Below are 14,566 nucleotides of genomic sequence, written 5' to 3'. Positions count from 1 at the left end.
CTAGCTCTACCTCTGTCATTATCGATGATTGTGGATGCTGAACGTGTTGCCAAATACCCGAATTATCTGCCATAATCAAAAAAGAGTTGGCAACTCTCGTACAGCGTCTTTCGGATGCTTGGAAAGCATCCCAAGCTTCTAATTTCCCATACATTTGTGTAGACCGCAAAGCGTTTTCTGAACACATAGTCGACCCCGATTGCAGTTTATCTTGTTCAAATATATTCAAAATAGATATATAACATACGTCAAATATGTGGTCATGTCTTTTATTTACTATTCAACATTTTTTCGCTTCTTGTGAATGTATTTGAGAAAACCATCTACCACTCCTGGTTTGTCAGGGTTTCAACACTCTAATGAATGATAGACAACATTCGTGCAACGCACACACACCAGAACCAATCGACGTCCAACATGGCGCACACACAGAGCAGTACCAAAAATGGAACATTAGCATATCATGAACCAAATAGTATTCAAATGGTATGCACACAAAACCATACATTGCAGCGACAAAAAAAACTTCAACTGCTTACAATTTGCACTCCTATCAGAATAAACTCGTTTTCTTGTGACTTTTGCCTCGTTAAATGATGAATCAGTTTGTACAATATCACGCAGAATCTTCTGATAACGCCAGCTTTGCTATGGAGTTTTCTCGATACAATGAACCAATGCTAAAGGCAGCAGCGAGATTCCTATTCACTCGCATCGAAAGACCGATGGAAACTGAAACCCTTATGATGATCCGAAACAACCAAAGACGAATTTCATGCCAACTCGACTGGCCGTTGGCAGCTCCATCTCAGATAGTAGTGTAACGTTGTGGGTGTAAAGACATGGGTCATTTAAGCAACTTTGCATACTTTTTTTTTATCCCATTTATTTATTTTAGGCTCATTAGAATTTTAGCTGAACAGAGCCAAATTTTAATCGTGTACATGTCACATGGTTATCATATCTATAATTAGTACATTACACAGTTGCCATTCGTTAGTATTCCTTCTATACCATTACATATGGTACATTTACACAGTAGCCATTTAGGCGTAAGAGTTTTCTATCTGTTCTTCCATTATCCAGTTAAACCGGACAGCGAAGACAGTTGAATGATCATTGTTGAGTTGCTTATAGAACAACAGCCCGATGAGTCTTGCAGAGCAGAGCAGTTGTATGGATGAATCGATCTCATTTCGACCGTGGATCGATTTCCATCGCTAATGATTGTTGCGTGGACGTAGCTATTCTGTAACAACACAAAGATGGTCAATGAGGGCCCTGAGTTTGGAACTCACGATCGATCGCTTACTAAACGAACGCGCAACCAATGTGGCTACGGAGACCCCCAGCTTTGCATACTTGAAATATGCGAAAAATAATTAGACTACTTTTTGGAAGAAGCCAAATTGTTTTCCTTAATTTTTTACCAAAATTTATAACATAAAAACTATGATACCTACAAAATACATGTCAAAGGATGTAATGTAGGAAATTGTTTAAATTTTTACCAAATTCTCAAACGTTTGACATGTTCTTGACATGTTTCTAAATAGATAAAAGTTAGCAGAGCAAATAAATTGCGATAATTCATACATAAAAAGGTTACGAATTAAACATTAATAGTATTTTTCAAAGAAAAAAAATTAAAAAGTTGTTGTTCTGAAAACTTTTTTCATGTAAATGTGCCCATCTTCCGAAGTATGGGTTGTTGTAAATTCAAAGAGCTATTTATATCAATTTTTTTCAGATTTGTTTTCGATGTTTTCGAGAAAAAATAATTTTAATTTTCAAAATATTTTATTTTTAATGATTTTTTTTTCCAGAACTTTGTTTGATATTTTTTATTGAAAACCTAAGTAATTTCCTACATTTCATTCTCTGACCATTTTTTTGTAGATCATATAGTTTTTAAATTAAGATTTTTCGAAAAAAAATTGAAAAAAATCTAAATTTAAAAAAAACCGCAAAAAAAATCTATCAAACCTACAAAATTTTAATCAAAGAATGGAATGGAAATTGTTATGGTTTTCATTAAAAATTATCAAAGAATTTTTTGGAAAAATTTGAATTGAAAAAAACAATATTTTGAAAAGCAAAATTAATTTTTCTCGAAAACATATGCTTTTAAAATTCCGGAAAAAAATAGATATAAATAGCCTTTAAAAATTCCAGCAAGTTTATCATACATCGGACGATGGGCACATTAACATGGAAAAAGTTTTTCGAACAACAACTTTTTCATGTTTTTCATTGAAAAATGTTATTAATGTTCAATTCGTTACATTTTTATGCATACATTATCGCATTATGGGAACAAGAGTATGAGAAGATGGGTGGTGTGTTGAACAATAAAAAATATCTCCTTTTTTTTCTTCACCCAATCATACATATCCGGCTATTGATTTTATAATTAGAAAGCATAGTATACAAGAAGATCACAGCTCTTCACAAATCACAAACATTGTTCTAATTTGTCCGGTTTTTACTTTGTTGTAATCATCATCCCATTTGTGGTCTATTTCGTTTGTTGAAATAATGCAATATTGTAAGCTTGCATGATAATTGTGAATCCAGTCTGCAAGACTATCGACGCAGCCACTAAAATGTATTTTTCCTCTCTCTTCCCCAGCAAAACGAAGGATTCGACGACCCACCAGCCTCAAATCGTCTTCCACAGCCGCCAAGCCGAATGAGGAGGAAAACCAGATCCCGGCCAAGAAGGTCGCGCAGGATCGATCCGATCAGGCCCCTTCCTCGGCAACGAACCGGTTTCGTGTGCGTACGAAAACTCGGGGCAGCACAGCTCTAGCCGGAGCCGGAGCAGCTGCTGCCGCGGGAGCGGCCGGTGGTGCTCTTGCCACCAAAAAAGTACAAGATAAGGAAGGGTACAAGGTAATCGCAGTAGCTTTTTTGATGGTAGGTAATCGAACAATAACACGAGTTTATTTTTTCTCACCATCGCAGATCGTTTGCTACTACACCAACTGGTCCCAGTATCGTACCAAGCTAGGCAAATTCGTGCCGGAGGACATCCCAGCTGACCTGTGTACTCACATCATCTTCGCCTTCGGTTGGTTGAAGAAGGGTAAACTGAGCTCATTCGAGAGTAACGATGAAACCAAGGACGGAAAGACTGGTCTGTACGACCGTATGATGACTCTGAAGAAGGCTAACCCCAAGCTAAAAGTTCTGCTAGCCATCGGTGGTTGGTCGTTCGGTACGCAAAAATTCAAGGAAATGTCCGCTACACGGTACGCTCGTCAGACATTCATCTACTCAGCAATTCCCTACCTGCGTCAACGTGGATTCGATGGTTTGGATATGGATTGGGAATACCCGAAGGGATCAGATGATAAGAAGAACTTCGTCTCGTTGTTGAAGGAATTGCGGGAAGCATTCGAAGCGGAATCGCAGGAAGTTCGTCAAACCAGATTGTTGTTGACAGCCGCTGTCCCGGTGGGTCCCGATAACGTCCGTGGTGGATACGATGTTCCGGCTGTGGCTAGCTATTTGGACTTCATTAACTTGATGGCTTACGATTTCCACGGAAAATGGGAACGAGAAACTGGACATAATGCCCCACTGTATTCCCCATCCTCGGACTCGGAATGGCGCAAACAATTATCGGTTGACTTCGCTGCCAATCTCTGGGTGAAGATGGGAGCCCCTAAGGAAAAACTCATTATCGGAATGCCAACTTATGGTCGTTCGTTCACTCTTTCCAACACCGAACGCTACAAGGTTAACTCACCGGCCAGCGGTGGTGGTAAAGCCGGAGAGTACACCAAAGAATCTGGCTTCTTGGCTTACTACGAAATCTGCGAGATGCTGCTGAACGGTGCAGCGTACATTTGGGACGAAGAGATGAAGGTTCCTTACATGGTTGATGGCGATCAGTGGGTCGGATTCGATGATGAACGATCGATTCGTAACAAGATGGTCTGGATCAAGAACAACGGATTCGGTGGCGCTATGGTGTGGACCGTCGATATGGATGACTTCAGCGGAACGGTGTGCGGAGGAAATGTTAAGTACCCGTTGATAGGAGCTATGCGCGAGGAGCTGCGTGGCGTTACACGTGGTAAGGACGCCAAGGACGTCAACTGGGCCGAGGTTGCAGCTACCATTGAAGAGAAGGTTTGATATTATTATTAGTAGTGGAAGATGGGTCAGTGTTTGAGTTCAATTTCATTGCAGGAAGTCGAAAAGCCAGCCCCAATCAAGATTTCCGTCAGTGAAGTGCTTAGCAAAGTTCAAAAACCACAAAAGAAAATCATCAAGCAAGGATTGGCCACTGCCGACAAGAACTGTGAGTATTGTACGAAATATTCGCCTAACGTTACTAGAATTGTATGTTTTTTACAGCTCGTCCCGGACAAGTATTCTGCTATTTGACTAGCTGGTCCGCTAAGCGCCCGGGAGCTGGAAAGTTTGAACCCAAGGATATCGACGCTAAGCTCTGCACGCACGTTGTTTACGCATTTGCAACTCTGAAAGACCACAAGCTTAGTGAGGCGAACGATAATGATCCGGACATGTACGATGAAGTGATCGCTCTGCGTGAGAAGAATCCAGATCTGCAAATTCTGCTAGCTATTGGCGGATGGGCTTTCGGATCTACTCCATTCAAAGAGCTCACCTCCAATGTATTCCGTATGAATCAGTTCGTTTATGAAGCCATTGACTTTTTGCGTGAATACCAATTCAACGGTTTGGACGTTGACTGGGAGTATCCACGCGGTGCTGACGATCGTAAAGCGTATGTGGATCTACTTCGTGAACTTCGTATTGCCTTCGAGGGTGAGGCTAAGACTGCTGGACAACCACGACTGCTGCTGACTGCCGCTGTGCCAGCCTCGTTCGAAGCCATTGCCGCCGGATACGATGTGCCAGAAATCTCCAAGTATCTCGATTTCATCAACGTAATGACTTACGACTTCCACGGCCAATGGGAACGCCAGGTTGGACACAACTCACCGCTCTTCCCGCTGGACTCGGCTTCAACCTATCAGAAGAAGCTGACCGTAGACTATAGCGCTCGCGAGTGGGTTAAGCAGGGTGCCCCCAAGGAGAAGCTTCTGATCGGTATGCCGACCTACGGACGCTCGTTCACTCTCGTAAATCAGACTCAGTTCGATATTGGAGCTCCTGCCTCGGGAGGCGGTCTGCCCGGAAAGTTCACCAACGAAGCTGGCTTCTTGAGCTATTACGAGATCTGTGCGTTCCTCGGAGTTGACAACACTACCCTGGTGTGGGATTCAGAGCAACAGGTACCGTTCGCCTACCGCAAGGATCAGTGGGTTGGATTCGATGATGAGCGATCGCTGAAGACGAAGGTACGTTACCGACATATTTCCGTTTGAATTAGCTATCGTGGTGGACATAGTATTGTATTTTGTGCTGTGATAGTTTATTAATATTTAGTGTGAAGTATTGCCCTGTACAGGGAAAGAAGCCTTCGCTCACGTGCCCTTTGTGCCTTATAATCAGGATAAGTAGGGGAACGGTTGCCACAGCACCCAACTCTCGTTGAATTTTTTCATTTTTCCTCCGGCATCGGCGTGATATTTTTTTGTATAGCAATCGTGGCGATTTATTTATTCACCGCGTCCCGTCCATTTTTTTATATGAATTCTTTCGAACATTCACGTTTTCTTACTAAGCAAACTTTCGTGGGTTCAATCGCAATTGGTCTTTTGCAATTTCCTTTCATTTCCAATTTCCCTCCACAATAACGGCACACGAAGCTTAATTTAGCAAACGGCAAATCGAATTAAACTAACAACGATGTGCAAATATTGCAATTTAAGCTCCGCCCGTTCCCAATTTACTGAGTATAAACAACCAATTCGCGATTTCAGATCACAGCATTCACGATTCATCAGTCATCTAGAACGATCGGATGGCAGTGAGCCTTCCAAAATGGCTGTTCTGAAGACCGGACGTTTATTTTAGTTTTTTTCAAATTGGCCTTGAGGCTAGATGCGATTGAACTGGATAATTTCGAAATCACTATAATTCAAAATATCATCATTACTCAAGTTACACATTCGCTGCAGCTAGCAGATTGGTGATGTCTTTCTCAATGCTGATGTCACACACAGCGGTTTTGCTCGATGCAAAAGAAGAATGGAAGATAGTAATCGCACACAGTGGCGCAATTTTGTCCGGTGGAGACACCGCATCGTTTTTCATGTCGTCTAGCAGGCAGTGCTTCTGTATTTTTGCATCAAATCATTTTTGCATCTGTACTGGGTTGCAAGTTTAAAGCTTCGAAAATGAGAACGTTATGTTTATGGTGCAAAGTTTTGAGCCTTTATACCACTTTGTCGGCTGAACGAAGTGGTATGAAAATCAGTTAATTCGCTATTTTTAGGAAAATGTAAATGTTTCCGAAATGATTTGTTTTATCTATACTCAATTATTTTTAAAATCAGTAGTGATGTCAAGGTCACAAAACGTTATGAAATGTTTTGTTGAAAAATTATCTGAATGATTAGTTTGGAATATTTTTTATCGGAATATTTCAAAACATACCTTTGGGGTGGCATTAATCAATCTATTTTTTTTTTTCATTATTTTCATGTATTATATGCACGAAAATGTATAGAAATTCATTGCCCATCCAAATGATAATGAATAGTGCAGTTTCAATTTTCAAGAGAAAGCGTCTGCTCCGAAATTCAAAGGAAACGACCGCAGAATCTTTTAGTTTCGAAATTGTCAAGCCCTGGCTGCAACATTGGATTTCTGGTTGAGAAATGAAAGCCTTTTTTTTGTAAAACTGGAAGTTTTTTTAATTGTTTTTTTTTGTAATTTTAACTATCTGATTACTATTTCAGCTCGCAAGTAATCAGCTGAGTGTGAATTAATATGTTTAGCGTATATTAATATCGTTTTGATGTGTTTAACACTAGAAAGACCGAAATTTTGTATATACCTATATTGCCAAAAGCAGTCAAAATGACTGCTTTGTGAAAGAATATATGATGTACGAAAACTCGTAGCTCGTATACTCACAGACTGTGCGTGTCTCTGTAATATTGCTATTGTGTATTTAAGGCGTTATTGGTATTTATTTAGAGTAAAAGATATAATTCAATTAAAAAAGCTCCAGAAAATATTTTTTCTTTAACTTAAGTCAGGCTAGTCATTTAATTCAGCCACCTCATTGATTCTTCTCGGTCTGTCAGACCGTATGCGCAAGTATAGGAGGGTTAATGATTCAATTTCCAGACTGATTCCAGAGCTGGGGAAACATAACCTTATGTTCTAGATAACTAGTCTTGCTCAAACCTCTATAAGAGAAGGTGGCGGGACCATCATCATTAATATAATCTGGTCGTTCAATTGTTTTCTTTTTTTATTTTTTGTTTCATGATAGATGGAGTGGTTGAAGGAAATGGGATTCGGAGGCATTATGGTATGGTCTGTTGATATGGATGACTTCTCGGGCCGTTGTGGAAGCGGAAAGTTCCCTCTACTGAATGTTCTCAACGATGAATTGAAGGACTACAAGGTACAACTGGAATACGACGGACCTTATGAATCTCACGGACCACGAGGAGCCTATACCACCAAGGATCGTAAGTTTTATGAACAGTGTGTGTATTTTTTCAATTTGCTATATTCTTCCTATTGTCCATTAACAGCTACTGAAGTCGTTTGCGCTGAAGAAGATGGTCACATCAGCTACCATCCAGACAAGAGTGACTGCACCCACTATTACATGTGCGAAGGAGAACGAAAGCACCACATGCCTTGCCCAGCCAATCTTGTCTTCAACCCGAACGAGAATGTCTGCGACTGGCCGGAGAACGTTGAAGGTTGCCAGAGCCACACGCCGGCTCCTGCCGCCTAAGTGGAGACTATTCGATAAGGAGGTCGAAAATTGCTAGCTTAATAACATAACCATTAAACCCCTCCCTACATGCACACCCACACACACACACTTTCCTTTAGACGTAATGCAAAACGTGTTTTAGTGACAAGTATGTTATGTTATAATCATTGCCGAAAATCGATACTTCCGCGAAAACTGCCAAACTCTTCCGTAAAAAAAATACTCTTCTCGACGGTAGCCTCAATACGGTACCGATATTGAGGATCGAACCGGAAGACGAACTGTTGTAAATATTTCTTAGTATGCATTACGTAAATTTTGTCAGTAGAAATGTACTCCGTTCAAACCGAACTTGTATATCGATGTTGGATACACCTAAAAATGGAACCGAGTAGCTGCCATCTAATAAATTCATCCAGAAAAACGATCATCCGTTATTTCCGCACGCACCCACAAGAAAGCGAAGAATGCAAAAATCAAGAAACTTTTCTTTATAACCCTAATATGTTAAACGAATAATATTTATATACAAATCATTAAGAATTCCCTTTCCCCCCGTAATGTTAAGTATTGTTAAATGTTAGATGGTGTAACGAACAGAATAAATGAGAAACATACATAATAATGACACAACTCGAGGATGAATAGCGCTATTCATCAGTAGGAGGAATTAGTGACAGGAGGACTACTCCAGAAGCAACCAATCTGAATCACAAAACTAAAACACACACAGCTTCTCATACTTTTTTTTTGTTATCCGTACGAATTTGTTTTCTTATTACAATATTTTTTCGCGATTCAGCTAATTCGAAAACTCTGTTTAAATGTGTTTTTTGAGTAGATGTATAAAATCTGTGATAATTAAGTGTATATAAAGAACAAGAGGAAAACAAACAATTCAAGAAGCAAGCGCATATCTCATGGGCAACATCGACCATGTATTGACCAATGTGCACCAGCAGCGAGTAGAAGAAACTAAACAGCTGAAAACAGGACGGATTTGACATAAACAACAAAAGGATATAGATCCCGGGAATGGAAATTTAACCACAGAAAACAATCTACAATCAACGCGAACAAGCGGATGGTTTGCTCATTTTCTATTTGTAAGAAAGTGACGGCGGTTTGGCGCCACCCAAGCAAGCGTTCAGTCCGCTGAAGTTAACAATTTGTTACGAAAAAAATGAGGAAGATAAATTGGATCAGACGATCAGAGAGAAAATAATAACAAATAAGGGAAGTGGATCAAGCAATACTTATAGCGACAAGTAGTAAGCAGTATGTAAGCGGAATTTGAGAGAGATTGAAGTTTTAATCGGAACAGTGATCAGTGCTGTCGATTGATGCTGACATCGATTTATTGTAAAATATACTGTATGTAATTTACAAAATGTATAACATTATTTTTAAATAAAGGATTATTTAAAGCTAGTGAGTTCCAATGACGGTGTTATACAGGGTGGGCCATTTAAAGTGGAAGCATCTGGCAACCCCATAACTTTTGACATAAATGTCAGATTAACAAATGTCATACCGCGTTGGAAGCGTCATTTCAGTACAATTTTAACCATGGAACAATACACACCTAAACAACGCGCTGAAATTGTTCAGCTGTACATTCAAATAACTTCTCAATTTTGTTTACTAAACGTGCGTGGAAAAATAAAAATAAAGTTAAAACATCGCCTAGAGACAACACTATACGTCGATTATATGCCAAATTTATATCGTCTGGTAGTGTTGGTAATGCCAGTCATCTGTCCAGACAACGACCAAGACGTTTCGACGAGAATATTGATGCCGTTCGAGCCAGTGTTGCAGAGACTCCATCGACATCAGGTCGCCATCGTTCGCAAGAGTTAGGCATCTTTTTATTGTCATTTGTTCGTGAAAATGAATTGGACAATTACTGGTTCCAACAGGACGGCGCTACATGTCATACAGCGGCTGCCACGACCAAATTATTGCGCGAAATGTTCCCCGGAAGATTAATATCGAAAAACGGCGATTATGACTGGCCACCGAGATCACCTGATTTGACGCCTCCTGACTTTTTTTTATGGGGATATTTAAAATCCAAGGTATACACTGGTAAACCAAGGACCCTGGCTGCGCTGAAAGACAATATCCGACAAGAAATTGCTGCCATATCGGCCGAAACATTGGGCAAAGTGATGGAAAATGCCGAAAAAGGGCACATTTTGCGGTCGAGGCCAGAGGCGGTCATTTACGAGATATCATAATCAAAAAGTAGTTAGAACAAATCTCCTTGGACCAAAATAAATGAATTTCAAAAAAAATAATTTTAAATTCCACTTCTTTACTTTGCTATTGCAAAAACAAATCCTTCCACTTTAAATGGCCCACCCTGTATATCACGGAAGGTCGAAAAAAAATCAACTGGTATTGTTCCTCGCACAGAGCTATAGCGTTCTACATGAAATCGCTTTTGTCGTTAAGAACAGCGTCCTACAGGCTCACACTCATCAACGAATCGTTTATCAATAATGAACCTACTGCATTCCAATTGCAGTATTGACGCGTGCTTATTCATGCTGGCTCATTATATAGTAACTCTTTTTTCACGCTCAACGGAGAAAATATCTCTTCTACTCACTTCTACTTCGTGCATACTTCTTACGCTTAGCATTCATTCGTTTCATTTTTCACACCAAATTTTTAGCCTAGAGTATTCCCTAAACTTCTGTGGACGTTTTATATTGATACGTTTAGCCGTTCTTTCTAGCCGATTTATCAAAGGTTGGAGTAAATTAGAAGAACACTTCATTGCCAATTATACCAGAAGTACAGAATGATCTGCGTACTCTCAGAATGAACAATTCGCAACTTTCGTCCGACTTCGCACTCTGTTCTTCTAATTTTTTGCGAGTGTTGCTGAGCAAATAACCGACAGTTCAAAGAATTGCTTCTAATATTGTTGCTAGCATTTATAACATATTTAAACTAACCAGACGTCCAGCGTTACGCGGGACAGTCCCGCATTTCAACAAAATGTCCCGCGTAAGATCCCTCCCGCATTTGGCAAAAGAAACGAAAATGTCCCGCGATATCAATATATTTCAATATCACAATTTGATCATGTTGATTTTCTTAAATGGATGAACCTCAAAAAAAACTTTGATTTGACAGACTGTTCAAGAGCGCTTCTAATGCATCCAAAGATTAATACGTTGAGCTGGTTGAGCCGACATTGGGCTTTTTGTTTAGAGAGTATCAACTGGAAGCGATAATATTCGCGGTATTCGATTAGCTGCTGGCATCAGCATATTTTACTGTGATACAATAATATGCAACATTCGATGTCTGCAAGTCGCAAAATGATTTCAACTCCACCCTCCTTAATGTAAATAGAAAAATAGTTGAAAACATTCAAAACCAGAGAGTTCATGTCAAAGGCTTTCATCGGATCGAGGTCGAGGGATTGCGTTATGCAGGACGTGAGCAGGGCATCCAACATCAACATATTTCATCATGGATTTGGAACTGGATGTTAATTGAACATCCTAGCAATTTTTCGATGTTTGGATCTAAGACAAGACAATAGAAGGTCGATTCCGGACCAGTTTTTGAACCAGTTGCTGATTGCCAATAATATTTTAAAATACACTTCTACATAATGTACTCAAGATATGCACTTTCGAGCATAACAGAAAAAATACAATTAGATTTGAGGGACAATGAATTTCTTACCGAGAAGGAAATTTGTGAATGCACGAAGCGAGACGAAGCGTTATTCATGCCATGGAAACTCAAACGTGGCCGATGAGCTTGATGAAATTCAAATCCGTAGCGGCGATCTGGATTCTATAGAAGGAATTATAGTGAAAAATGGTTGTGCCGCCATCCCTCAACAGCTTCAAGGATAAACATTGGGGATAGCTCAAGTAAACATCCACTTAAAGTTAAGTTGGAGAGTTTTCCCCGTTGACAGGTGTAGTGGCCTGGAATGGCTTATGACTCAAACAAATGAGTAAAATAATGTGCAATTTGTTCCGTAATGAACCACCGGAAGGGAAATGTAAAATAGTTTGATCCAAAATGTGTATGGAAACCGTTGCTCTTTGCATGACCGGACCATATAAGAAGCTTAGATGAATATCGGAATATCAGAATGTCGATAATCAAATAATAGATCATCCAATCAGGTGCAACATCGCACGACCTGTTAAATCTATAAAGTTTGAGCATCAGAGTACAGCGTTGGATGCTGTGGGATGCTGATCAAGAAGGCTTCCCCAGAAAAAATGAAGTCTGATAATGATCACCATCTGACGGTGAAAGTTATGCTATACTATTTGCGATTAGGATGAAATTGGGCAATCTCAAAGCAAAGACGACGGTAAAATCAGCACGACGTGTCTGAGTAGAAGAATTAGAAAATAGCCTTAAGGAATGTTTGGCAGAATGTTAAACTTTTAATGAACTTCTAATATAGATAATTGAACGAAACAGTTATAATAGAAACCTGTGTGCACTTGGCTACATCACACTTTTATGATTTTATTTTTTTTTGTCAACCAAAAGTGCTCCATTTTTTTTCTTAATCTGCTGTTTCATTAATTCATTTCAATACATGCAGCCAAATTAAAAGCTTCAATAATTGTTAAGTGCTCAATTACAAGTTTTTTTTTTTTCTATGACATTGAATTTTTTTTCCGGAGAGGAAGAAGGATGTGTGAGGCAAGACGTGCCGTCTCTTATTCCATCAAATATTATATGCCGTCTCGAGCTCGATCAATTATCACAACCGCAGCTCTCGTCAGAAAGAGTCAAACAGCCAACAAGGTAAGACGTGCATTCGTGCTCTGGGTGCAATGGGTGATTCCCAGCGGCGGAACCAAGTTACACAAATACAATTATATGTAGTTGTTTACTTTCACTATTGCATACAATTCGTACGACCACTTTTCTGCATCCAGTGTCACCGCCGCCTTAGGTACAAGCGAGCGATGATGGCAGAAGCAGGGTTCGCCATAGTCATAGTAAACTGAGGATAGTCAGCTGACTATCTGACTGACTATATTCGTATTCAGTCGGAAATGACGTTCTTCACGCAGTTTCTCCGCCGAAACGACTAAATAGTCAGTCGGTCGTTTAGTCGCAATCTCCCTTTACCGACTCGAGTATATCACTTCATTCTTCCCAGTCAAACTGCCCTCATTGCATTTTGAAATGACTTCCCCCAAAACGAATTCGTTCCTCTCTTTCTCTCTCCCATGTACGTATGCATGCATCGATGTTCGAGTTCAAAGTGGTTTGACATACGCTACAGGTGAGCTAGATTTTTTGGTATCGTACACGAATATTACTCACACGTATAAAATAGCGTGCAGTGTGTGTGTGCACTATTTTGCTCGCTATTTACTAATAACTTCGTTGGTTTGAGTTCACGATAGGTAGATAATAAACCGTCCATACTGGGGTAACTACTTTTTTGCATTAGAAATCATGTTTTCGTTCCTCTTTGTATGAACGTAAAATAAGATTGCGTACGCGGGTATAAAATTAGTGTCAGGGGGAATTGGAAGTGTGGATTGAAATCAGTTGAATGAAGAGGCAAATTTGTATTCATTAGTCGCGTCAGTTAAAATTATCACTGACTGGACTAGATCACCAGTAATCCTCGCTAGTCAACGTTAGTCAATTCATTTTCTAGTCAAGTCACTTTTTGTTGGAGGCGACTGCCGAAGCAGTTCTAGTCGAAGCGAAGCTACTGAGAGTAGAGTCTGTCTTCATTTTTCACTTTCGACAATTTCGGGCCCTGGGCAGAAGGATAGTGATCACTCGTTGGATGGTGCACGAAAAAAGATGCCGAAGGGAAATGATATGAAAACTGGGGAGGCGCAAATTGGACCAATCGAAACGTGGGACTTACCGCAGCAGAAAATCAAAACAAACGTATAACTCATTGCACTCATTGCATATTGAATGAGTAACTGGGAAAGCACAGATTGCTTGTGCCTATTGACCAATAAGCACACGGAATATTTATTAGATATTGCTTGACATTTTTCAATTGTTCGACAGTTAGTTTCATAAAATATATATTTTTCTTCATTGTATTGAATTACTAAGAAGGGCCTGAAAAAGGAGGACCCCAAAAGCATCTCAAAATCAAGACAAATGGTATCCCTACGCATGTGCCAATATGTGTCATTCAACAACATAAATAAGTTCGATATGATATATACTTTACGTAGACTAACCAAACGTACCGTTTTTTCGACCTTTTCAGATTGTCCTGTATTTTTATCGATTTGTACCGTAATTTCAGTATGAAGAAAAACTTCCTTTTTATTATTTATAATAAATTGTTTTCGAATGAACATTTTCGAAATTTTACATGGTATGCATGGATGGTATTAAAGCCCATTCCTGAATGATCAGAGATTCAAAATAGCATTAGTATAAAACTTCCTGTTCAGACAGTTGAAAATATTTTGTTTGATGAGTGGACAATAATTAAATTATTTATTATTGTTGAAATACAATGGTGGAACAAAAAATCGTGTCACTTGCAGATCGTTGGGAGTAAATATTTTCACAAATTACGAACGAATTTAAAGAGTGTAAGGAATTCGTAAAGTTTACTGGTCATATTTTGTGTCTGCCTGACATCGATTGAAATGATTTTTTCTACGAAGAACAATATGTGGACAGAAAAGTCAGATTTTACATATTGCATATTAAAATGACATA

The 14,566-nt window shown here is 39.4% G+C and overlaps 1 protein-coding gene across 6 annotated transcripts in view; it reads left to right on the top strand.

The window, feature by feature from the left end:
- LOC129767339 (probable chitinase 10) overlaps positions 1-9,939 on the top strand; it is a 148,236-nt gene extending 138,297 nt beyond the window's left edge. For all 6 annotated transcript variants that reach the window (XM_055768087.1, XM_055768086.1, XM_055768082.1 and 3 more), the window contains exons 4-9: positions 2,633-2,895; positions 2,968-4,140; positions 4,201-4,312; positions 4,369-5,339; positions 7,388-7,589; positions 7,656-9,939. In XM_055768087.1, coding sequence (XP_055624062.1) covers positions 2,633-2,895; positions 2,968-4,140; positions 4,201-4,312; positions 4,369-5,339; positions 7,388-7,589; positions 7,656-7,864 — 2,930 coding nt within the window. In that variant the 3' untranslated portion in view covers positions 7,865-9,939. The remainder of the gene's footprint in view (positions 1-2,632; positions 2,896-2,967; positions 4,141-4,200; positions 4,313-4,368; positions 5,340-7,387; positions 7,590-7,655) is intronic.
- Positions 9,940-14,566: the final 4,627 nt, after the last annotated feature.

This window comes from Toxorhynchites rutilus, chromosome 2 (genome assembly GCF_029784135.1).
Source record: "Toxorhynchites rutilus septentrionalis strain SRP chromosome 2, ASM2978413v1, whole genome shotgun sequence".
NCBI classification, from domain to species: Eukaryota; Metazoa; Arthropoda; class Insecta; order Diptera; family Culicidae; genus Toxorhynchites; species Toxorhynchites rutilus.
The sequence above is the reverse complement of the archived record's forward strand: the minus strand, read 5'-3'. Positions and strand labels throughout refer to the sequence as shown.